We start from the raw sequence: 26469 nt of genomic DNA on the forward strand, positions 1-26469 counted from the left end.
TTTGTTGGCGGCCAAGGGAGGAAAAAAACCCAGTTTTCTGTTTTCTCTGATGATGCCCACCTAGATCTATCCGCAGCAACATGTGGGACAAGTTGTCGGCCATGTCTAGGCGACGCTCCCAGCACACGCACGATGGACGCGGATATTTACATACGATAAAAGGGAAAAAAATGAAAATAAAAATATATGGATAATCATTTCCTTCAGTACGAAGTAAAGGCGACGTCGAATCAACGCTAAGTGGGGAACGGTGATAGCCGGTGATATATACAACGATGACTCATTATTATGACCACAGCATTCAGTAGTTTCTCTAATCCAATAGATCAGCCGCACACCTTACATGTTTGTTTGTTTTTTTTATTCCTCCCTCAACACAGTGTGCAGCGCTGATGTAAATAATTTTACAATCCAATATGCATACATTTCAACTCTGTATAAAATCAGGAATATTTTTTAAATGCAGAAATCTTAGAGCATTCTCAATGGCTTATATATAATATAAAAAATATAAAGTATTTAAAAAATTATTTATAAAATAAGTTTCATCTAATTATGTAAAAGAATATATAAAATACAAATTGTTATAGTAACTCATTACATGTGGCTGTTATTATTCATCATTCAAATAATTTTTTATTTTTTTATATTTTATTTATTGCCTTATTTTCTTTTATTTTTACATTTCAATACAAATTCTTTTTATTGTTTATCATTTAAAACATCTCTATTTTATTTTTTCCTAAAAAAATATCTTGAAAATGTTATTTATCCAATTTTTTCATATTTTAATTTTAATTTTAATTTTTATTTAGCTTATATATTTTTATTTTGTGTGTATAGAATTGAATTATATTACATTGTATATAATAATATATTGCAAATATAAAAAAATATATAGATATTATAAATTTATTGATAGAAAGGAAATGTTTAAAAAGAATAAAAAATATTATTTAAATGATAAGAAAAAAATAAATTAATTAATATATGATATATTGTAAAAGTCTGTATAAAATAAAAAAAAATTTAGTAATATATTTTAAAAGATTTGATAAGGAAATAATTGTGAATGAGAGAGAGAACATCACGTAAAAAAAAAATACTAATAATAATAATAAATAAATAAATAAAGGCGACGATGGGAAAGGAGACAAAAGTTACAAAACCGGTGATAGTCGGTGAGAACATCACGTATAAAATGGCCCAAAGTCCCAAACTAACCGCATCTGTTCTGTTCTAAAATTCCGCTTTCTGATTCTGATCATTTTCCCAAACACTTTTGCTTGCAACGATCTCTTTGTCATTTTGCAGTCTCCCCCTCTCTGTTCCGTTGTTGAGTGTTACCAAGCAATTGAACGATGGGCACTTCTCAGAGCCGCGAGGGCATCGACATTACTGACTCAGACTCAGACCGACATACCGAAGAAGAAGAAGAGGAGGAGGAAGAGGAAGAGGAAGAGGAAGAGCAATACGACGATGCTGTGGACCCTCAGAAGCCCCAATTCTCCCCTTCGACCCAAGCCAAATCCAAATCCCTTGACGATGTTGACGCCAAGCTCAAAGCCCTGAAGCTCAAGTACGGTACTTCTTCCTCTTCCCAAAACCTTCATGCAATTAATTCTGTCAAGCTCTACCTCCACATCGGCGGCAATACCCCCAAAGCCAAATGGATCGTCTCCGACAAGTACGCATCTTATTCCTTTTTAAAAACCTCCAAAATTGACGGCGAAGAAGACGACGATGACTCGGACCGCAGTGCGGGACACTCCTGGTGGGTACTGAAAGTTGGGTCCAAGGTCTGGGCTAGGGTTTCGACGGAGGTGCAATTGAAGCTGTTCGGCGATCAACGCCGCGTCGATTTCGTATCCAACGGCGTGTGGGCCTTGAAGTTTCCCGCCGACGAGGCGTATAGGAAATTCGTCTCCGAATTTCAGGATTGTTTGTTTGAGAATGTGCACGGGCTCAAAGCGACTGAAGAAAACAAGATCAAGGTTTACGGGAAAGACTTCATTGGGTGGCTGAAGCCCGAGGCGGCAGACGATTCGATGTGGGAGGATGCAGACGATGGCGGCTTGAAGAGTCCCGAGTCGGTGGCACCGGTCCGGGCGAGCCAGGACTTACTGGAGGAGTTTGAGGAGGCAGCCAATGGCGGTGTGCAGAGCTTGAGTTTGGGGGCGTTGGATAACAGCTTCTTGGTGAACGATACCGGCGTGCAAGTTTACAGGAATTTCGACCGTGGGATTCATGGGAAAGGTGTTTCTGTGAGATTTGATGGCAGGAGTTCGAGTTCAGGTCCCTTTTTGACCCCCAAAAAGGCGTTGCTGATGAGGGCCGAGACGAATATGCTCCTTATGAGTCCGTTGAAGGAAGGGAAGCCCAACGCCACGGGGCTTCAACAGCTTGATATTGAGACGGGCAAGATAGTTACGGAGTGGAAGTTTGGGAAGGATGGGGCTGACGTTACAATGAGGGATATCACCAATGATACTAAGGGGTCGCAATTGGATCCGTCGGAGTCTACCTTTTTGGGATTGGATGATAATAGGTTATGCCAGTGGGATATGCGTGACCGTGGAGGAATGGTTCAGAACATTGCGATGTCGAATTCACCTGTTTTGCATTGGACGCAGGGGCATCAGTTCTCGAGAGGGACGAATTTTCAGTGCTTTGCGACGACCGGGGACGGGTCTATTGTTGTAGGTTCTCTTGATGGGAAGATAAGGTTGTATTCGAAGTCATCGATGAGGCAGGCCAAGACAGCTTTTCCAGGTCTCGGCTCACCGGTTACTAACGTTGACGTTACTTACGATGGGAAGTGGATTTTGGCCACGACTGACACCTATTTGATCCTTATCTGCACTCTGTTTAACGACAAAGATGGAAGGACAAAGACTGGATTTAGCGGTCGAATGGGGAATAGGATTCCTGCTCCAAGGTTGTTGAAGCTGACTCCTCTGGATTCACATTTGGCTGGGACAAATAATAAATTTCACGGCGGCCATTTCTCATGGGTAGGCATACTATACCCCTTTCTATATGTTAAAAACACTTCGTTGTTGTGCAATATGTCTATATAAGATGGTAGTTTGGTATGCGTTATGTACGGTAAGCTATAACTATTTACTGGCAAAGTTGTTTCCTTTCAGCTCTCTTGGTTAGATTATATTTGCATCTCATTTTTTGAGTCATGAATGAGACTCTTGTTGATGGCGATATTTTCTTTTATTATGCAGTTTTTTCTTCAACCTCGTTTTTAGATATGAGTATCACCATTCACCAAGATGGTTGCAATGAGTTTGCATTATGCCACCACCATTCATGCTCGCTTTATGCATCTATCATGTAGTTATTAGGCGAACGCATTTCCATATTGCTTCTGTTTTTAATCATATTTACATTATTTTCTCTTAAACTAGTGATCGAGAATTGTATCCTGCGAAAATACAATGGCCTTGAGAGTTTGCTGCATTTGCCAGCATGGGGGCAGATAGATGCATCCCTGTAATTATCTTGATATCTCTACTTATCTAAAATGATGGTGAAATCCTAAAATATCTTATGGGGGACAATGAGTTTAAATATTTGGAAATTCAATTTAAAACAAAAGGGGTTCAATCAAATTTTTCTGTGAACACCATAGATAACTCTTCTTCTTGTGATGTGCGCATATGAATCTACTTTGGGGTTTCAGTGTCAGATTTGGTTGCATACTTGTATGCATTCTCGAAGTTGAGATTTAGGTGTTTTTATTAGTGCCCGCAAACCACTTATTTCGTTGAATAGGATGAATCATTTGCCTCCTATTCGGGGTGTTTGTAGGATTTATCATGCCTTTTCCTTTTTTTAATCTTGAATTTAATGGATGAGCTTAATTTTTTTTTCTCGGCAACCTTAGATTAGTATCAACTTATGGGGGGTTTTTTTTTTCTCGTGATATTGTCTTTCAGGTCACAGAAAATGGTAAACAAGAGCGCCATGCAGTTGCAACAGTGGGCAAATTCAGTGTGGTGTGGGACTTCCAGCAGGTGAAGAACAGTGCTCATGAGTGCTACCGGAGTCAGCAAGGCCTTAAAAGCTGTTATTGTTACAAGATTTTGTTGAAGGATGAGTCCATTGTTGAGAGTCGTTTCATGCATGATAAGTTTGCCGTTAGTGATTCTCCAGAAGCTCCACTGGTGGTGGCAACCCCTATGAAAGTTAGCTCTATCAGTCTCTCTGGCAAGAGACAACATTGACAAATATTCTTTGTTTATACAGTCGCGTTCATTTGTTCTTGTCCAAGTTGTTTTTATTTTTGGATTTTTTTTATTTTCTTTCTTTCATCTCTCTCTGCCTCCCTTCTCCTGTAGTTGATCTTGGTTTCTGCTTGTATTTACACGAATTCTTTTTACTTGTCTTCAGTCGAGTATAAATAAAAGTAGGATGTTTGAACTTGTGGAAGCTGGAGTTATTGCAAATGGTGTGATTTACATTTTTATTTGTGACAAAAAGGCTGTGATATGCCATTAATATTCATTCATGTTGAAAATCGTTCAGTGATCTCATTATGGAAGAGGTAGGAGTAAGAGTAGGAATAGGAGGGTTGCCAGCAATGTGTTGGGTTAGATAGGGAAACTAATTTATATACGCTGCCTGCTTGCTTATGGTGCTGGGAATGGGAATGTACGTTTGCTGAAGAGAGAGCATCTGTAGGGGGATGTACTCTCGATTCAATTTCCACTGCTGAGCTTCACCTACTTTGCTTGCACAAAAGGTTTTGATTTGTATACATAATACACCGACCCTCACACGAACAGTATCTTTACTGTTTATGTACAGTTTGATAAACCATACCCTTCGTAGGCTGAACGGTGGTATCTTAAAAGAGCCGAGATTGTCAACCACTCAATACACTGATGAAAATAACACTACTCTTTGTTCATGCACTCATTATAAAACGGTACCCCTGTTATAAATATATATATATATATATATATATATTTTTCCCTTAGAGTTGGGACTCTCCGTGTGACTATCGTTTTAGATTTTAAAATGTTTAGATTTTATTGCTTTAGTATGTCAATTTTAAAATGTTTATATAGAATGCTTCTTTATATTAATTTTCTTGCGATAAGGGATGACTGCCAACAACTAATCCATGAAAGCGCAGACGGCCAAGACACCTTTCCCACATATAATATAGGACGAATTTCACATTACCCATTGGATAATTCTATTTGTTGAGGAACAAATACGCTAATGATATATTGGCCGAAAAAAATCTACATAACTTCCTACTATTCATACAATCTCCACACACCACATTTTTTTTTTAATTTTATCAAATATTTAATATATGAATAATGAATAGAAGAATTGAATTAATTTAAAAAGAATAAACTAAAAAAAAAATTTAAAGAAATTTTAAAAAATTTATAAATTTAAAAAAATATATTGTGTGGAGATTGAAGAGATTGTGCAGCATTGCTCAGATTATTTATAACCAATGACTTCCCACCTTTTGCACTTTTTTTTTAAAAAAGAAATCCTGATTTTTCTTTTGGCCGATATAGCTAGGGTGCATCGTCCTTTTCCCCTTCTAAGTTTTAGAACTGAATACACTTAAAACCTTCAATTAAAATAAGATCAATTAATGTACTAGAAAAAGAGATGAAATTTCCTTTAATTATTAAATTGAATTGTTAATAAGCAAAAGAGAGATAAACACATTACATAGCCTTTACCACATTTTATCCTTACACGTGACCTACATGTACCATATTTTCTATTTTCAAATATGATCACTCAATTGGAAAAGAAAGATTTTACATGTAAATTTTACATCACACATATATTTAATCAATATGTGATTTATTATTTTTATCTTTCTGTCTTAATGTTTAAATATGTGTTTATTTAAATAAAATGATAAATCACATGTTGATTAAATAGATGTGTATAGTATAAGGCTTTCTTAAAATATTTATCGTTCAAAAAATTAAATAGAAAAATGAATGGCATCTTACCTAATAAAACTCGCCGTCTTGCTTGAATTGATCAGCTCTAGTGAAAAGAAATCGTATTAACAGATTAATCACGTGTGGTTAAATGTATATAATATTTAAATTCCATTCTTACGCGCTCTAATAACCCGTCATTATTTTATACTCCTAATCTATGCAAGAAATCAGTTCCCAGCATTTTCTCTACTCCACTATAAAACTCTCCTTTGTAATCTCTCTCTCTCTCTCTCTCACGTCTTCACATATGTCATCATCAATTCATCATTATTATACCTTTTTTGCCTGTTTAGCTTTATTTATAACAATCTCCAAATTCACACGTGATTTATTGAGCACATGCTAAATGTGCTAATTAGACATCGATTAGATTTTACTCAAGAATCGAGATGAGAGACGCACACGCTGTACTATTACACGTGGCCAGAGCAAATCTCCTTTGGTATCGTGGCAACATCAACAATTCTCTCAAACATCGTGTTGGACACACGGTCCCTACTTTTATGGCACCCAGTGGTCTTTTTCTGTGGCCCGTGTGGGTGTGGACTCTGATCTCCTCCTTCCCCAGGTTTTCCCGGCTGCCAAACATCCGATCAGAGATGCAGTAAAAGATATTTAAGTTCATTTTCTTGCTGCTAGAAACAGAAGAAAATAAAAGAAATGTGGATATTTGTTTGGTCATTCTTTTTGGATATAATATTCCCAAAAAAACAAGACAATTACAATACAACCAGGTTTTTTCTGATTCCCTCACAACATGAAAACAGAGAAGGAATTTAATTAATTGTACAAATTAATCTAACCCCAAATCATTTCCACGAAAGTTTAACTAATTAGTTGGGTGCTCCCACAGCTGAATTATTATTACTCACTTTAGTGAAGTAGAAAGAAGAAGTAGGAGCCCGCATTCATTCAGTTCCGGTAGCGGCCGATTCGGAGGAGTCCCCGGTAAAATCCATCGTCATCATCCACTTCTGAATGTCCTCGTCTCCAATGCTTTCCCAGAACTCATTTCCCTTCCCGATTTCAATTCCGACTCCGGCCGAACTATCAGAAGCACCTCTCGAAGTTGTCTGATGCTGATCCGACGACGTGCATTCCGAACTGCCCTCTCCAAACGTCGTGTAATCCGGAAACTGAAAGTTGAGCTTCGCGCGCGGTCCGCGGAAATCGATGGCGGCCTTGTCGTAGGCCCGCGCGGCCTCCTCGGCTGTGTTGAAGGTGCCAAGCCAGACACGGGTCGCCCGCCTCGGGTCTCGGATCTCCGCGGCCCATTTGCCCCACGGCCTCTGCCTGACACCCCTGTAGTTCTTCGTCGCCCTTCTCTTCGACACTCCCACTTTCGCTTTCTTCTTATCCTCCACCTGTTCCTGAACCTTACCCGCCGGCGGGGAAAAGTAGTCGCAACCGAGACAACCACTGATGTGGCAGACTTGACAAGTGTCGGAATAGGAGGAAGGCGGAGGGTGGAAGACGATCGGGACCATGGAGTAGTCGAAAGTGGAGGCAGACGTGGTAGTAGTAGAAGAAGAGCCGGAGACGACGTTGGTGAGGGCGGCGACCATGACGGAGAGCTCCTGCTCGGAGGTAAGGCGGCGCGCAGGTTGGTGACTCGTTGGAGATTCAGTGAGTTTGGGTCTCTTAAAGCTGGACTTATCCAGCATGTCTGTTCGTGGGTGCGTGTGTGTGAGAGTGGCAGTAGGGGAAGCCTTCAGTGGATTATGGAAAGTCGCTATGCTGTCTGTAAATGTTTCGAACGCTGAATCTGTCTGGAGGGGGGAACCAGGTTTGTGGGTACATATATATGAGAGAAGAGACTGACGTGGCTCGCAGCTGGCACACCGTTAACACACGGTTTTTGAGGGGTGTGTGGGACTGCACATGGGGGAATTGAAATATAAGTTACAAGCGATAAGTGGACCGGATCATACATTGATATTTGATTGTGTGGGGAGTGACGTGGGAGAGAGGGAGGGTGACATGGCAAAAAAGTGATGGAACACACGCGGAGTATTTGACGGAAAATAAAGATGGGTTGTTGCAGAAACTGTTGGACTTTGGACTTGCGCGTATAAACTGATTTTCCTTTTATAAAAAAAAAACATATATTCGATTCATCCGATGGGACGTTTTTAATGGATAGCTTGTTTGACGGCTCCACTATTTAATTTGGAAATGGATAAAATACAATATTTTTTATAACATTTTATACAACAATATTTAAAAAAAAAAAAAATTTTTATAAAGTATCTTATAAAGTTAATATTATTTTATAAAAATATCCTTATTTTATAATATTTTGTAAAAACTGTTATATAAAATATTGTATATTTATCATTACTCTTTTAATTTTGCGTCACCCTGCTGGCCTTCGTTCCGCGGATACAGAACTTGTACTTTCACATTTAATCATCCTTTATTAATTTTATTATTTATTCTAGTTATCATGTTCATAAATATTTATTTAATATTCTGTGGTTGTTTTGGTTGACCCCTCTGTGAGAGTAGCACATACCTCTCTTGAATTATATGGAATAGAGGTAACCTGGTAGGCTTATCAGACGACGTCGCGTTGCTTTGGAAGTTGGGAGTTGAAAAGGTCAAGTATTCAGCCCCCCCGAGTAACGAAAGGGTACCTTGTCCAGGTGATATATATTAGAAAAAGTCAAAAGGAAGTGGAACAAAATGACAAAGCGAGTTGACAAAACGTGGAAACGGAGTTGACATGCAGATATCAAAATGTCAAACTGAGAATCGAGGTTGACAATCTACGGCTGGAGTTGGAGTCGACCTAATTCTAAATTAAGGATCAACTCAGCTTCGTATAAAAAAAAAAAAAAAAAATTAATTCCCTGCTTTATTGTGAGTTGTAGGCAGCTCGATCGGTCCTAATTAATGTGGAACAACAAGTAGTTAATAATGATAGATTCCTGTGGAATCGTCTCAACCTATTTAATTACTATTTACAAAAACAGTTAATTGTTATTAATTAATTTTTCGATACCATTTATAGATCATTTGAGATGATATTAACATTCAAACGTAACCTAAAGTGGTGTGATCATAAAACTGCCACTAAATTATAAATGATAAGATTTATACTAGTAATAATTAGTTTATATATGAAACGAACAGAAGAAGAAAAGCCAATTCATCCTGATTGTGGGCAATTGATCGAATTAAGAAATTAAAGCTCTCAACAAATGTTTCTTCTGGCTCTAAAGCAATTGTTAGCATTTCAGACCATTCCTGATCTACTTTCTGTTCATCATCTAATACCAAAAAGGTAGCTGCTAATTCAGTTGCATCTTTTATCGTTGTTATTTATTTATTAAATGTTTTCTCGTTCGTCTTTTGGTTTTGTTTTCTGGTCTGATCAAACCGCAATGGCAGGCTTCAAGACATAATTAAAGCATCTGTCTCCAATTAATTTCCTCATCTCTTATAACTTTTCATCTAGCTATGAACAACTCTGCTAATTATAAATTAGTATGTACTATATAATTATGAGAAAACCTTCCTACCGGTAGATCTGATATCCAAATAACATACCTCCAATAAACTATTGCCACGTAACTCCTCCACTTTACCTCTTGTGTGCCTGACTACAGTTGATAAGAAATTCTTCAACACCCAATCCTTCGTCATCCCCTTGACATCTCCCTCTTCCACCAAAGACCCATCCCTAGAAATTCAGTACTCATCGTCGTTGACTCCATCCTCCGCGTCAGAATGGCTGGCGCAATATAGGGCTTGTGTATGGATCTGCACGATGCTCGTCAGAAATGACTTACCAGAGTTGCTCGTGCTTCCTTTGTAGCAAAGTCGGTTGGTAAATTCGGCTTTCAATGTGGTGAATGGTTTGGTTGCGGGTGTTGTAGCAGGGGTAGCTGTTGCTGCTAGGACACGTAGCTGGACACAGGTAGTTGGGGTGGCTGGTATGGTTTATTCCCTCAGTGCTGCTGCAGACTATTCTAGAACATCTTGAAGCATCTCTCGGTGGAAGCCTGAAGCTGAGGAACAAGGTAGTTTTCACCATTTACTGTATTTACCAACCACCAAATACTAGTATGACCCATCAAATATATATTCCTTGGTGACTATGCAAAGATCAATTTGTCAACTATTCCAATGTTGAGGTGAATTAGAGGTTTAATTTGGTTTCCGTCTTTTGTCAACATGAAATGAGCTTTGTTTGTGCTACTCAAGTTACTAGATGTTCAAGCTTGTTGACTGGTTCATCCTTTTACCCCAATGTCTGTAATCCTTTTAAATCTCTAAAAAAAAAAAAAAAAAAAGAGTCTTCGAGCAAATGGGTTCAAATTCGTCGAAAATGCAGGAACCGAGCATCTACACCAACAAGCTTAACTACAAAATTTTCTCCATCGTCGAGAGCAAGTTCCTCTTCGGCTACAATGATCAGAAGCTCTGGGTTCTTTGGCATGTACGAGTGAAGGGGAGTGTTGACATCTTAGATGGGTTTAATCAGATGAGGCCTTTTGTAGTTTGTATTTTTCTTACGTGTCTAATTTTAATTGGGGGCTGTCATACTCATAAGTGCAGACTGGCTGTTCCGAAGAGGAACTCTATAATTATTTATTGTCAAATTTATTATAATTATAAAAAATAAAATTTTAAAATAAAAAATAATTTTCTAGTAGCAGATATAACAGATTTTTTCATATGCTAAATTTATTTAAAGTGTCAATAAATAGTTTTATAAATAATTTATTTTCTACTTGTAAAACATTAAACTTGACAGAAAAGCTAAAGACTATTTGGGCCTCAGGAAGTTCGAGATTGAAAGTGACTCGAACCGAGTGAGAAGGTTCACAGTAAATACCTGCCCCACAGAACAAAAAGACCCAACCAAAAAAGGAAAGACGCGTAGTCTAAAATTAAAATTAATGTTGATTTGAGTTGAGATGAAAAAATATTGTTATAATATTATTTTTTAATATTATTATTATTTTGATATTTAAAAAAATTAAATTATTTATTATATTTTGTATTGAAATTTTATAAAAGATGAGTTTAGAATCCAAATTAGTTGTAAGGATAAAATGAGATGAGATGGATAAGAGTGTTTTTCAATCTAAACCGAGCCTAAATTACCCTATATTGTATTTATAGATCTGATTTATACCACTCACTTTGATAAGGGGTATAGTAGCATTACTCTTGAATTTTAGGAACCATTCTTTTTTGGATCAATAAGGATGTAAGGAGCATTCAAATCATATACAAGTCAATACTTCAAAAACAACTAATCAAAGTAAATTATAATTGGATCCACTTTGAATCGTGTCATAAACTGAAAGAATTTCTCCTAGCAATGTAATTTTCCACTCATGCTAAAGCCATTACAGTAATACAAGAGTAGCTACACACAAGCAGGAAAAGGACACGAAAAGTTCGTTTCTCTGTTCATTCTGGGATCTTCTTCATTTCTCCGTTCATTCTGGGCTAGTAAAAAAATTCTAAAGAAAACAATTATACAGGAATTGCCTATCGTTTATACACCAAAGAGATATCAAAAAGAGATGTGCTTAATGGTCCTACGTCCTCAACTATACCCCAAGAATAATAGAAGGAAAATTAGAAATTGACGAGTTTCATACCCCTTCCAATTGAGGTCAAAGACAAACATACAAAGCATGACAAAAATAATTTCCCAGGTGTTTTACATCATCAATGAGAGCTTGAAAACCTGAACAAAATCTTCCACCTATTCATCGTCCTCAGAATCTGTATTAAAGATAAATTTAAATTACTCCGTGAGAAAATAAAAATTAAATTACTACTTTGGATTACAGAGGAAATAAGATATATTGAATATTATAATGACTCTTCTCTCAAATGCATCTTGTTTTCCATCATTCAACCAATATTATTGGCGGGACCATGATGCTTTCAAGATAATCCCTACCTATATTTCTCAGTGGCTCCTTGAGTAATTAGTAGCAAGGTAACAATAATTGTGTAGATAGCTACTTTTGTAGGACACAGGCATTCATTGCCCCATTCCATTTCATTTTTATACATCCAATGGTGATGGTTATACAAATATAAGAGCACCGGGAGTTTTAGGATAATTTTGACATGAGGACAAGTTACCTCATCCCCTGAACCCAACCCCACACCTCCAAAAAAAATCACTACTCCCCTTTTACAACGTGTCCTCCAAAACTGAAATGTCCAACCTTCCCCCTTTTTGATCTATAAACAGGAATGTACAATGATACTTCGGACTTTTCATTTTCAGGTAAGGGTATAACACACATTTCAGACCTGAGAGGTGCATTTTGAATCGGGGTGTTAGCTGCTGAAGGTCACATTGTAAAATAGCTGATAGTTTGGGAGAGTTAAGTGATGAAGGGGAAACCTCATATGCACAAGATAAACTTGTAGACTGAGAGCTTCATTCTGGGTTCTCCATGATAGATATTTGTCTAAACATTCAATTGATAAATTTTTCCTTCACATTTTTACTCCGGATATTCACCCATGTCAAAGCATATGAGAGAGAGAGAGAGAGAGAGAGAGAGCAAATTTTTTGGCATAAATGGTCATTGAATAATAAAACAATTTCTTGAATAACTTCTTCCTGACAAGTACTAGATAGTAATATTAAAGCAATGAATGGCATACCAGATCTTATATCTTCTCCAACTTTTCCTCTATTTTTCAACTGTCTCCAGATCATTGAGCATATGAGTACCCACCAGTATATGTGAAACACAAGTAGCGAAAGCAACATTGTATTGAATACGTAGTACATTAATGTAGGATAGGCCTCCGATAGCTTCAAGAACTCACAAAGATCATAGCTGGGAAATGCCAATAGTAAAGATAGATAGATAAGTAACAGGACCACTAAAGCCAAATATGGCAATTAAAATCATTTTACCATGAGGGCAAACCTTGATGCTCTTATAACCCAAATAGGAAAGTATATTAGCCGCAGAATGAGCCATGAAATGGCAAAGAATCCAAAGAAGACACTTGCTGCAAGCTCCTTCTCCGAATATTTAAAAACCTTGGCAGCTTCCATGAATATATCGCTCGCATCATGCAGGGCGAGGACAATTGAGCCGATTCGGAAAAATCTGAAATAGAAAATTTATGAACTATTCTCTCACTGCATATTTCCATGTTAACATTACTATAAATATTGCTTACTTTAATCAACCTACTCTTATATGAAAACCACAAAGCAATATGGCAGACAAAGCTAAAATAACAGACATAACTCTCAAGGGCTAAGATTTTCACACTTAGAAGTTCTCTTACACAAAAAGTTTGTTAATGTAGACCTATGCACCTAAAAGTGGCAACCAGAGAATCCTTAATAATGGATCGTTTTAGTTCAGCATAGCTATAAGGGTGCTTTTCTAATGTATTTGTGATATTAAGACGGGTCATGAATGTGATGCCAGAAAGAATATGTAAACAAGTTATAAGAAAGTAATCATGGACGTTCTTTATCAAACATAGAGACTGCCAAACTGCTACATATTGCCTAACACAGCAAACAACAACTATACGAAAGATGCAATTGAATGGAACTTGGCTAATCTTTCCGCAATAATAATAATAATAATAAATCATAAACACAATATAAAGCTAACTTCTGCAGAAAACAGTGGATCTACTCAAAAACTTGAGACACCATGTACAAGTAACAAGAGCATAACCCTACCACTTTTAGCATGCCCATGTAACACAAGGAGTGTGACAATGACGGAATAAATGCCCAAGACAGTTAAGAAAATGTAACCAAGTACCGTGAACTGTTAGCTACTCTTAGCGCAATAATATATCTAATCGCCAAGTGGCAGCAATCTGGAAAATGGTTCTTATATGTATGTGTTGGTGTATTTGACAGGAAAGAAATGACAGAAGCTTCGAAGACTGCCAAAGAACAATGGATGAACTTAAAGTTTTCTTTTTTAAAACTTCGGTGGGGGCCAATGTTTGTAATGGGCTAAATGTCCATGATCTTCTCCTTTCGATTGTAAACTCTAATTAGGTTATTCTCATGTATACTCCCTGTGTACTTGGGCTTTGCCTACTTCTATGAATAAAACTTCTTGATTACCTATAAAAAAAAAAATATAATCGCCATGGCAACTGTGTTAATAATTTCCTTGTAGTGAGAAGCAAACTGCTGCTTATTGTTGAATGTTCAAAAAAACATCTTCATTATCACTCAGCAAACAGTCCACCAAACTTGAGGAAACATCGAAGGAATAATAACAAGATATTGATTATGGTTGATGCGTGTAAAAGGCCTAGAGATAACCTCCATAACAAATATTACACTATTTAAAATACAGGTGTTGGAACAATAAGTTTGGTAAGCAAACGTGCTCTGATTTTGAAATACATCTGCTCTTCGCATAATTAAGATACTCAAATTCAATAATATGCTCAACCGGGTAATCTAGTAGAGCATTTCATTTGCAAAGCTTTCCATCTCAAAATGAAGTAAAATCCCATCATTTAACTAGAGAAATTCTTAAAATATGTTTTGTAAGTAGTCTATCACTGAATAATAAAACATTAAGAATTCCAAATATAGAATTAATATTTGGATTTTATATATTCAAAACCATTACTGAAGGTGTAAGAAAAGTAATGCTGAACATCTTTATGGGCACAACCGGTTAGACTTGTGTCGTGGGAAATTAGTAGAAATCAAGAAAGCTCTATGCCAACAAAGGAGATCTAATAGTTACAGCACAGACAAAACAAAAATCCCCCAAAAAATTAGGTTACATATTAGTGACTATAAAACTGAAATAATACCTTGTTATATATGAGTACCCAATCAGGGCAACAGTAATTACATGATGAGACATCATTACTGAGAAATCCTTCCGTCGAGTCTCCCAAGTAAGAAGGGCTGCAATGCTGTAGATGTAGAATCCACATTGGCACATATAGAAAAGCCTCAAGGGAAGACTGGAATATGAAATGAAACAGTCAGTTTAGAATATTTATAACATGTAAATAGACATGTATTTTTTCTCTCGTTTTACAAGTTTGACTAATTGTGAACAAAAACACAAGCATGTTAGTCATTAAATCATATGAAAAGGAATGTGATCCGTTGCAGTAATGTCCAAGCATGAGAAATACTCACAGTAGTTCCTGATTTGGCCAGCCTCTAAAGAATCCTTTTGTATCCCTAAACCATGGCTCATGGTAAGTAATGTTGATAATGCATGCTTCAACAGTAGCATAGTATGTTAGCTTCCACATTGATTCCGAGCATTTTACAATCTTTGCACGGGTTGCTTCATCAAGTTTCAATGGAACAGCTCCATTACTCAACAACCATATGGCCAACCTCTGAAAGAAAATACGTAAAGAATAACTAAAATAACACTAATGAAACAAGAGCGTTGAAATGTCTTGTCCTTTTGTTTTGTTTCTTGTTTGTTTTTTCTGTTAACAAAAAAGAAGGGAGATTGATACAGAGAGCATCAGAAATACCCAAAACTATCAACACTAGCTCACATGACTTTTGCTTTCCCTTATAGTAATAAGTGAAGAAGCTTACTCATTAGTATGAGATTCATCAAGGACAATCATTTCTCAAAAGGTTGGAAGACTTCAAAAAGAAAATAATGATTTCAAATGCAAATGTCTCTCATACTGTCAACAGAGTTACTGTTCTATCAAAACGATAAAGAGACTTTTAATGGAAATTTGTTAATGACAAAAATAAGATTGAAATGAAGAAACATGACACTTAAATAAATTGTATAACATCAGCAACATGCATGCTTGTGAGCAAAGACATATTTTGACATGGAAATCAAGCAGAGAACATTGGGGGGGGGGGGGGGGGGGGGGGGATAATAGAGGCAAAGCACACGTTTTATGTTATGTGAAAATTCAAGAATACATTAATTATACATAATTGGGCTCGTAATGGAACATTTCAGCAACAGAATAAACCCTTTTCTTTTTCCTCTCTTAAATAGTTCTAATAAATTTCAGGGCTTCAACACCTTCTAGTTTAATCAACAACCAATCTAATGACAAAAGTAAAGAGCCATTCTTTCAGATAAATGACACTAAAACTTTCGCAGCTTGAACCTTGACCAGCTAATCATCGATCAAGATAAATAAACCCTTCACCACAGAAATAGGAACCTTAAATATATGATGCCCAAAAAAATCCCTGGCAGAAAAAAATGGCATCGATTGCAACTGCTAAGTGCAAGCTTGTCTCCATGAATGACAGAGCCCATGACATGCTCAATCAAAAATTTCAAACCAGCATCAATGCCTTTCGTCAACGTTCTTGGATAACAGTTATGTTCTTCCCCTTCTTAACAATTGTAGTGACCGTCTATTTAAATTCTTGAGCAGCTCATGCATGCCTATGTTGGATGTAATGCATTTGAATAAGTTTCAGCAACTAAACGAACCTATTCTTTGCTAATAAAATCCAAGATCCACTCAACCTAACCTAATAAAGCACAATTCAGCACATTCAAGGGTACATTTTCCAATTTCTCGAAACCGAATTAATCGAACAAAACCGATATGTTCTGGAAGTTACTTTTCCTTTCCACAATTTTCTAATCAACCAAACGCCAAACTAAAAATAGCCATAAAAATGAATCACAAAATTGCACAAGCATAAAGAAGCTCACAAAAAAATGCTATGGGGGCAAAAGAGATACAGCAAGAACCTTACTTGGAAGATGAATCTATCGAGGAAGAACCTGAGGGCGACGAAGCCGAGGGCAAAGTATAGAGCGACGACGAAATTCCAGGCGTGCGGCGCGTCATTGTGGCTCCAGATCGAGTCCATGAAAGAGTCCGCGTCCTAAACAGAGTTTCAGAGAGAAGCATGAATAAGAGAATCAATCATCAAGGAGCTCGATATACACATCGAGATCAGCAACCGATAAGCAAGAATTGGATGGGATAATCCTCTATCTGATACTTCCCCAGATCTAAATGTTTAGCCCTAATTTTGACAATGAAGATAGCACGAAGGACTCTGCTATTCCTAATTGAGAGAGAGAGTGGCAAGTGGCAACGAAAAGCAGGGAGGAGGAAGTTTTTTATAAGGAGTTTTGAAATGAGATAAGATTAGCATCCCAAACAAGCCCTCAAATTAAAATGAGCGCATTCTTGCTTCTTTCTATTTATCAGCGCTATATCAAACACCACACGTAATTTTTTATTTTTTTTCTTATTAAATATGTGATGTATGTATGATGAGTAAAATAATTATTTTTATTTAGTAATAATAATAATAAAAAAATCAAGTATTGTGTAAAGATGATGTGTAGAAAGGCTTTAAATTTTATTTTGTTTCAGTCTTCTTTTATTTTATTTATTCTTGTAAATGGCTATTCCTCCCACAAAACTCAAAACCAGAAATATCAATTTCACCTCCCATGTTACGATGTTGAGGGTAGAGAAATGGTTACCATCGGATTAGTATCGATAGAATAGACTGCCATGAACATCAGATTTAAAAGTGTGGTAGAATATTATGATCTTGAGAGTTAACCAAATTAGTATCTAACTGTTCTAGAAATTTTGGATCATGGTCGAGTCTTTAACCTCCCACAAGCAAAACTAATAACTATTTAGTGTAACATTCTCAGAGAATATTTTTTAAAGAATAAAAGGTTCAAATAATAAAAGTAAACCGTTTAAACCATGAAAGCCACAATTACATAAATGTAAGCATTAATTCCAAAATTGTATATCCGCATTGTATGAAGAGTCAATCCTCCCTCTCTTCCCGCTCCCTTGCTACAGCTCCAAATTGTTTAATCAGAATGTCCACAACCAATGGTACCAAGTCCTTGCAAGGAACACCCTTCTCGTAAAGGTCTCCTAAATGTGAGTCACTCCCAATCCTGCCTCCCAAATAAACAACTACACCTTCACAAGGCTTCCCCTTTTCATCCCTCGCCATGCACCCCATGAAACCAATATCAGCCACTTGTACCTGCCCACAACTATCTGGACAGCCAGTCCAGTGCATCCTGACCGGCCGAGTCACTGCCACTTGCCTTTCGACTTCCTTAGTCACCTTCAAAGCCCTCGCCTTCGTCTCTATAATGGCTTGCCCACAAAATTGGTTGCCAGTGCATGCCGCCAAACCTTTCATGAGAAGAGGCGGCTCTGGTGAAAACCTGTCTTTCAATAAAGGCTCTCTGAGTAACGCTTTGAGTTTTGAGTTCTCAATGTTGGGAATTATGATGTTTTGCTCCACAGTGAGCCGGAGTTCACCGGCGCCATATGTGTTGTTGGAATATAGAAAATCACATAGAAAAATTAGAATTACAATCTCTAGAAGCCAAACAGAAAGTTTTATCTTAAAATTGTAAATAATCAGTTGAGTTAGTTAAATCTGTTACAGCTATACAGTTAAGTTGGTTAAGTTTGTTATAGCTATGCTTGGGTAAATGAAGTGTATAAATAGACCCTTTGTACAGCTCTTTTAAGATACGAAAGCAATGAGAATATATACAAGTTTTCATGCAGTCCTCTGTTTTCCATTATAAAGTTTTACATGGTATCAGAGAAGTAAAGAAAAGTCTTCCGCTGAAATCTTCCATTCTTCTTGCTTCTTGACATTTTTTTTCTGTTTCTTGCTTTTATGGAAAACTCTGAAACTCCTTCTGAGAGAGCTTCTATGGCTAATCCTCCTATGCCGAATCCTTGTGATGATTCCTCGAGCCAATACTATCTTCATCCTTCTGACAATCCAGGAGCACTTCTTGTATCTGAAATCTTTACAGGTGAGAACTATATTGCGTGGAGTCGATCAATTTCAATTGCACTCACTGTCAAGAATAAAATCTCCTTTATTGATTGAACTTTACTTCAACCTAGAATTGATACTGATTCTAGACTTCGAATTGCTTGGCTAAGAGCAAATAATCTAGTGCTCTCATGGTTAATGAACTCAATTTCCAAAGAAATCCGTGGCAGTCTTCTTTACTTTACAACTGCTTTGGACATTTGGGAGGAACTAAAGACAAGATATCTTAGAAGTGATGGTCCGAGAGTTTTCTCTCTTGAAAAATCCCTCAGTTCCATTTCTCAAGGTTCTAAAACTGTTACTGAATATTTCAGTGATTTTAAAACCTTGTGGGATGAATATATCAGCTATAGACCTATTCCGAGTTGTAAATGTGGAAATCTTGGTAGGTGCACCTGCAGTATTCTCAAGAATCTCACAGATCGACAACAGTCTGATTATGTGATAAAATTCTTGGTTGGATTACATGATTCATACTCAGCCATCAGAAGTCAATTACTCCTTCAATCTCCCCTACCATCAATGAGTAAAGTATTTTCTTTGTTACTACAAGAAGAAAGTCAAAGGTCTCTGTCTAACAGTATTGGAATTTCCTTGGATTCTCATGCCATGATTGCTGCTCAACCTCAAAGACAATCATCTGCTGGTGCTAGATACACGAAGCAAAAAGGGAAAACAGATTTGGTTTGTTCTCATTGTGGCTATTCTGGCCATCTTGCAGACAAATGTTTTCAACTCATTGGATATCCTCCTGGATGGAAAGGTCCTAAAGGGAAAAGATCACTCAATATGCAATCTGGAAATTCATCATATGCACAACCCATTGCAAACAATGCATCTTCATTAGAACAATATTCAAGTATTCCCAATATGATATTTTCTCAAGAGCAAATCAAAAATCTGCTTACCCTAGCAAATAGCCTATCCAATTCCAATATTAACACTGATTCCACAGCTAATGTTGTCTCCACTTCAGGTATATCTTATTCTTCAGCTAATATTGTTTCCTTTTCAAAGAATTCCTATACTTGGATTCTTGACACAGGAGCAACAGATCATATGATATGTTCTCCTCATCTATTTGATTCTAAAAACTTACTTAGCAAACCTTCTAAAGTCCATTTACCAAATGGACAATCTGTTCCCATCATTTTTTCTGGAAATGTTAAACTTTCTCCTGATATAATCCTCCAAAATGCACTGTTTGTTCCTTCTTTCAATATCAATCTGATTTCTGCTTCAAGATTGACTAAAGCTAATTCTATTAGATTGTTCTTCATTCAATCCAAATGCATTTTGCAGGACTTGAGCAAATGGAGGATGATTGGGCTTGCTGAAGTCAAATCTGGTTTATACCACTTATCTTTTCCTGCCTTAAATAAAAGAAAAATGCCTGATTCGATTGGTCCTTCTTCTACTGCCTTAGTTCATTTATGTAATAACAATCCTCATATATGGCATCTTAGATTAGGACATATTCCATCTACAAGATTATAAATAATTAGTAATCTTGACCCTTCTGTAAAAGTTTCACAAAATCATGTATGTGAAATATGTCCCTTAGCTAAACAAAAGAAGCTTCCATATCCTGTATCAAACAGTCAATCAAATAAAAATTTCCAGTTAGTTCATGTTGACATCTGGGGTCCCTTTTCTACAGCCTCTTATTCTGGATATAGCTATTTTCTTACAATCATAGATGACCATAGTCGTTTTACATGGCTATATCTCATGAAAGCAAAATCTGATACAAGATCTATACTTACCAGTTTTATCAAATATGCTCAAACTCAATTCAACACAAATATTCAAACTCTTCGAACAGATAATGGTCAGGAGTTTAACATGCCTCTTTTCTATCAAGAGCATGGAATAATACATCAATTATCATGTGTTGAATCTCCACAGCAAAATGGTAGGGTTGAAAGAAAACATCAACACCTACTAAATGTTGCTAGAGCCCTTCTATTTCAAAGCAATTTACCTCTATCTTACTGGACAGATTGTGTTTTGACAGCTACCCATCTCATTAATCGTACCCCTTCTTCAATCTTAAACAATCAGTCACCATATTACCTCTTATTCCATAAACAACCAACTTACAAATATCTCAAAGTATTTGGATGTTTGTGTTTTGCAAGCACACTAAAAAATAATCGAGGGAAGTTTTCACCTAAAGCTTCAAAATGCATCTTTCTTGGTTATCCACCAAATGTAAAAGGATACAAAGTGCTTGATATACTTACTCTCAAAACCTTCATATCTAGAAATGTCACATTTCATGAATCTATTTTTCCATTTATTCCTAACTCTATCCATATCCCATTTGTTTTTCCAAATTCTCCTCAAATATATGACTGTCCTACCACAGAAAATTCTCTTTCACCTTCTACAGAAAATTCTGCTTCACCTTCTCCAGAAAATTCTGTTTCATTACCATCTCATAATATTACAAATTTGAGAAGATCTGAAAGAATTAGGCATTCTCCTCAATACTTGCAGAATTATTATTGTGGTAATTTGATTAAAAGTTCTTCAGCTGTCCATGAACCTCCTTGCTATCCTTCTTCAGGTAAACCTTATTCAATTCTTTCTTTCATTTCTGATTCTAAACTTTCCAACAATCACAAAGCTTTTGCTCATGCTGTCTCTTCTATATCTGAACCAAGAACTTTTAAACAAGCCATCTCACAACCTCAATGGCAACAAGCCATGGCAGATGAAATTAAAGCTCTTGAAACTAATAAAACTTGGGAACTTGCAATTTTGCCTCCTAACAAAAAGGCAATAGGTTGCAAATGGGTTTATCGCATAAAATTTAAAGCTGATGGCACATTGGACAGACACAAAGCTAGATTGGTAGCCAAGGGCTACACTCAACAAGAGGGACTTGACTTCTTTGATACTTTTTCACCTGTTGCTAGAATGACAACAGTGAGAATATTACTAGCTGTAGCCGCATCAAACAATTGGTATTTACATCAACTTGATGTAAATAATGCTTTTTTGCATGGAGATTTAAATGAAGAGGTATATATGCAGCTACCACCTGGTTTTTCTACCCCTAATGACCCTTGAGTATGCAAACTCAAAAAGAGTTTATATGGCCTAAAGCAGGCCTCAAGGCAGTGGTTTTCAAAACTGTCCACTTCACTACTTCAATTTGGTTTTACTCAAGGAAAGTCAGATTCATCTCTTTTTATCAAGAAAACTGAAAATAGTTTCATTGCTCTATTGATATATGTAGATGATGTCATTGTTGCTTCCACCAACTTAGAACTTATATCTGCTGTGAAGGATTTTTTGCATAAATCTTTTACAATAAAAGACTTGGGTGAATTGAAGTACTTTTTGGGGATTGAGGTAGCTAGGTCAGCCAAAGGTATTGCTCTATGTCAAAGAAAGTATGCCCTTGACATTCTACATGATAGTGGTTTTTCTGGATGCAAACCAGCTGCTTTCCCTATGGAATCAACCTTGAAATTAACTGCAAATGACTCATCAGACCCTCTATCTGATCCAGCATCTTATAGAAGACTAGTGGGTCGATTGTTGTATCTAACAATTACTAGACCTGATCTTGCTTATTCAGTACAGGCATTGAGTCAATTTATGGCCAATCCTAGCACCTCACATCTCAAGGCAGCAGAGAGAGTTCTTAGATACATCAAGGCAACACCAGGCCAAGGGATTTTCTTATCTGCCAAGTCTCCACTACATCTAAAGGCTTACTCAGACAGTGATTGGGGCGGCTGCATTGATACTAGAAGGAGTGTCACTGGTTTTGCAATATTTCTAGGAGATTCTCTCATCTCTTGGAAATCAAAGAAACAACCCACAATCAGTAGGTCCTCTGCAGAGTCTGAATATCGAGCATTAGCATCAACTACTTGTGAACTTCAATGGTTAAATTACCTGTTATCTGATTTAACCATTGAACATACTCAAGCTGCACTTCTATACACGGATAGTAAACCTGCCTCTGAGATTGCATCAAACCCAGTACACCACGAGAGGACAAAGCATATCCAATTGGACTGCCATTTAGTTCGAGAAAAGCTGCAGGAAGGTCTTATAAAAATCATTCATATTCCTTCCAGATTCCAAATAGCAGATATATTAACTAAGCCTCTCGGATCTCTCAATTTTCATCACCTTATTCGCAAGATGGGAATGATTAATATACATTCTCATCTTGAGGGGGGGTGTTGGAATATAGAAAATCACATAGAAAAATTAGAATTACAATCTCTAGAAGCCAAACAGAAAGTTTTATCTTAAAATTGTAAATAATCAGTTGAGTTAGTTAAATCTGTTACAGCTATACAGTTAAGTTGGTTAAGTTTGTTATAGCTATGCTTGGGTAAATGAAGTGTATAAATAGACCCTTTGTACAGCTCTTTTAAGATACGAAAGCAATGAGAATATATACAAGTTTTCATGCAGTCCTCTGTTTTCCATTATAAAGTTTTACATGTGTCGGCTAAACGAGCTAGTTCATCCATGTCGTCTGCTTGGACCTGACCTACAGGAATGTGAAGACCCACGTAACTAAAACCTTCTTGCTTCTGTGGATGGACGCTAGATAACTACAGCAACAACTAGGTAACAGCTGTGACAGATTTATCTTATGAGGTGCTGATTTATCGGAGCTAATATGTCTAACAACGCCAAGATACTCTCTCCTTTCCCATTGCTTCCGAATTATGTCTTCAGTAGAAGCTCTCTCCAGCTCTTGTTGAGGCACTCTTTTCACTACCTCTGACCTGAATCCTTCTATTCCCTGTATTCAATTAAATTACTTGTAATAATCATGTGGATAGTATCAACAAATCAGAATTGGGGAAAAAAAGGACTGCATGCTACCAAAAAAAAAAAAAGGAAGACTAATTCTGATGCTTTCAGATTTTATAGTGTCATCAGAAACGTTGGAATTGTAAATGATACTTTTGAATATCCTGCTATGACGGGATCACGTCATCTGCTGAGACCCAGGCATCAAGAGGGGCTGCCTCGGCACATCGCTTGGTACTAAAGAAGCCTCCAACCAGCAGATTGAAACCGAACCTTCCATCCTTCAGAGAAGGCATGTAGGCAAGATCATTGACGAGAGGATGCTCAAAAAGATCATGAGAACCCACTACACAAACATTCCACTTCCTTGGCCTGCTCAGACACAAATTAACAAGCCTTTACTAAAAATGTCACTTATGCAATTATACCTAACCTTTACCCACCACTCTTGGCCTAATGTGATCCTCTATTCAGCATTCAATAGCCTACACATCAAATTTTGTCACACATAGGCTATGACTTCACAGATAAAAGATTGTTGCAACCCCATGAAGAACCTCCCCAACAAACAACCTGAACTTTCCCTTGCATATTTATTTATTTTTTATTATTATTATTATTTTTTTTTTTGGGGGGGGGGGGGGGGGGGGGGGGGGGGGGGGGGGGGGGGGGGGGGTACTCTTAACTAGAACAAACGGAAAAGTATTATTTATGCTGTTTAGGGGGCCAAAGCAACTCACAAGTTAGTGACGGCCGGGCTACCGCATGAATTGGCAATGATAAATTGTGATAACAAACTGGCATAAGGCCGTTGTATCAACTATCTCATGTGGGTCGATGCTTGCAAAGGGGGTTCCCAACAGGATTTCTCACATCGTCCATTCCACTCTGCAGGCTTGTCAACCCAACTTCTGCAAGACCTTCAAGTATTTCTGGCACATCAGGCAGTAACACTCCAAGTATTTGCCAATTTTGCCTGGTTGTCACATCTGAACACCCATCCTTCCCATATTTTCTAATCACGCTTGCTAAGTATCGAGTCTGTGCACTGGTTGTCACCCCATTAGGTAGTTTAACTCGCATCATAAATCTACCATCTGATCATCACCAACGAAAGCAAATTGCATCAAGAATAAAGTGGATGGTTCAAAATAGCCGATCTCCTTCTGTCATTAGATTTTCTCTGGTTATCAATTAAGTAGTCTACAATATATCAGATTACTTTTTCCTTCCAATATATACCGAGCAACGAAGCAGATAAAAGGGAATCCAACCCATCAACTTAATCTAAGTCGAACAATTTGTTTTCTTTATAATTAATTAAAAAAAGAAGTCAAATTTCTGTTTCATTATAGCATAAAGCTTACATTGATGCTCTCTCCTATGGAAGAGACCAAGCCACTTAAGCCTTACATCAATATCAACCTTAGTAACCTTAGCCTTGTCAATCTCCTCCAGCGACATCTTGGCCAACTCTTCTATTCCGCCTTCCATGAAAAGCTTCATAGGCTCTTTTCTCAAGCTTAACCTTCTCCTGAGGATTTATACCTTCCCTGAACTTCTCCTTCAACACCCAGTAGCCTTCTCTCTTTTCCACTCTGGGTTCCAGCCTCGCCAGGACCAACTCCTCCATAACCGGTGCCACCGCCGGAGTAGCTGTGTGCCTTGTCCTGCGCCATGCAGGGGCGGGAGAGGACAAGGGTGGTGAAAGAAAGCGCACCGAGAACGATGACATGGGACACTGCTGAAGTTTGTAATGGTAGTTTCGGTGATAATCTTACTGGGGTGAGAGAGAAGCGTGAACATTTTTTTAGCGGATGCTGGGGGACCTTAGGAGAGGCTCTTCTGAGAAATCTTCTTGTTCGTGATCAGATTTTGAGACCTTTGGGAGTTGCCAAGGGTCAAGCTTTTGTATAGTCGTATTAGCACAGTCGTCGCGCACTAATCCGACATGGCTCGGTTACATCAGCTAGCAGTTTTGAAAAAGAAAAAAAGGAAGAAGAAAGAAGAAAGAAGCGAGAAATAATGAGTAGCATCAGATTCACACTTCACATTCTGCAGTTCTGAAAGAGGGAGATCTCGCCCGAGGTCGGAAGTTGGAGTAGCATCAGATTCTCAACTCATCCTTGCCACCGTGTACTTGGAGAAGGTGAAGAGCGAGCCAGCCGTGCGTATCCGATCCGACAGTGGAGAGCAAGATACAGAGGTCGGAAAAGAAGAAGGAATCCGAGAAGAAGGTAAAATCCTTTTGGATTCCTTTTTGGTTTAAGCACAGTTGGAAAGAACTACAGACATCGATCTGTAATTGTTGAAAATGTCAGATCTGCGTATAGCATAATTAGTTTTAATGCTTTTTATTACAGAGTTTAGTGGGGGTTGCGGTGACTGGTTTCTCGAGAGGGAACACCATCGGAATCTCTTTGAACGAAAAACACATAAACTCGCCTCATATTACTAGCTACTGTGTTGCAATCTTTTAAATGGTGTTGTGCATAAGTTGCACATTCCCTTTCCATTGTATCGATTTTTACAATCTTCCCAACAATGGTTACTTCCCTTGCAGTTCCAGAATTTATGGCAGTCTCTTGCTCCTACCATGAGCACCGCCATTCTCTTATCTGTTTACTCAAAAAAAAAAGGTCTTATATGCAAACTGTGATGATTTTGATAAGTTTTAACTTTTCTTTTCGCAGTATGAGAGAGTGGGAATGAAAATAAATGGGTATTTCACTGAACATTCAAAGTAGTCAAACCTCAAGTATAAGGGGTTTACTTGTCTAGGATTTCTGAGGTTTAGTAGAGAACCTCCTGTTTGTTTATTATCACTAATAGACCTTACCCATAAATTAAAATTATATGCCC

General features: G+C 37.4%; 3 protein-coding genes and 1 pseudogene across 3 annotated transcripts; 1 reads left to right on the forward strand and 3 right to left on the reverse strand.

The window, feature by feature from the left end:
- Positions 1 to 1160: 1160 nt before the first annotated feature.
- Positions 1161 to 4436, forward strand: LOC121254214 (protein CYPRO4-like). The gene is made up of 2 exons (XM_041154177.1): positions 1161 to 3014; positions 3951 to 4436. The coding sequence occupies exons 1-2, from the start codon at positions 1362 to 1364 to the stop codon at positions 4236 to 4238; spliced, it is 1941 nt and encodes a 646-aa protein (XP_041010111.1). The 5' UTR covers positions 1161 to 1361; the 3' UTR covers positions 4239 to 4436.
- Positions 4437 to 6654: 2218 nt separating this feature from the next.
- Positions 6655 to 7788, reverse strand: LOC121254216 (ethylene-responsive transcription factor ERF109). The gene has a single exon (XM_041154180.1). The coding sequence runs from the start codon at positions 7664 to 7666 to the stop codon at positions 6911 to 6913; it is 756 nt and encodes a 251-aa protein (XP_041010114.1). The 5' UTR covers positions 7667 to 7788; the 3' UTR covers positions 6655 to 6910.
- A 3617-nt stretch (positions 7789 to 11405) lies between these two features.
- On the reverse strand, positions 11406 to 17140 carry LOC121254215 (ceramide synthase LOH2). Its single transcript, XM_041154178.1, has 6 exons — positions 16720 to 17140; positions 15151 to 15359; positions 14814 to 14969; positions 12926 to 13111; positions 12654 to 12832; positions 11406 to 11750 (listed from the first exon to the last, which is right to left on the reverse strand). The coding sequence occupies exons 1-6, from the start codon at positions 16834 to 16836 to the stop codon at positions 11731 to 11733; spliced, it is 867 nt and encodes a 288-aa protein (XP_041010112.1). The 5' UTR covers positions 16837 to 17140; the 3' UTR covers positions 11406 to 11730.
- A 626-nt stretch (positions 17141 to 17766) lies between these two features.
- On the reverse strand, positions 17767 to 25342 carry LOC121254135 (annotated as a pseudogene).
- Positions 25343 to 26469: the final 1127 nt, after the last annotated feature.

The sequence above is a fragment of the Juglans microcarpa x Juglans regia genome, chromosome 3D (assembly GCF_004785595.1).
Source record: "Juglans microcarpa x Juglans regia isolate MS1-56 chromosome 3D, Jm3101_v1.0, whole genome shotgun sequence".
NCBI classification, from domain to species: domain Eukaryota; kingdom Viridiplantae; phylum Streptophyta; class Magnoliopsida; order Fagales; family Juglandaceae; genus Juglans; species Juglans microcarpa x Juglans regia.

Excerpts from the sequence above, each read along its gene's own strand:
- LOC121254216 (XM_041154180.1), bottom strand. The coding sequence starts at position 7,666 with ATGCTGGATAAGTCCAGCTTTAAGAGACCCAAACTCACTGAATCTCCA.
- LOC121254214 (XM_041154177.1), top strand. The coding sequence starts at position 1,362 with ATGGGCACTTCTCAGAGCCGCGAGGGCATCGACATTACTGACTCAGAC. Across the intron at positions 3,015-3,950 it reads ACGGCGGCCATTTCTCATGG|GTCACAGAAAATGGTAAACA; the intron begins GTAGGCATACTA and ends ATTGTCTTTCAG.
- LOC121254215 (XM_041154178.1), bottom strand. The coding sequence starts at position 16,836 with ATGGACTCGATCTGGAGCCACAATGACGCGCCGCACGCCTGGAATTTC. Across the intron at positions 15,360-16,719 it reads TCGATAGATTCATCTTCCAA|AGGTTGGCCATATGGTTGTT; the intron begins GTAAGGTTCTTG and ends ATTTTCTTTCAG. Across the intron at positions 13,112-14,813 it reads GGGTACTCATATATAACAAG|ATTTTTCCGAATCGGCTCAA; the intron begins GTATTATTTCAG and ends TTTCTATTTCAG.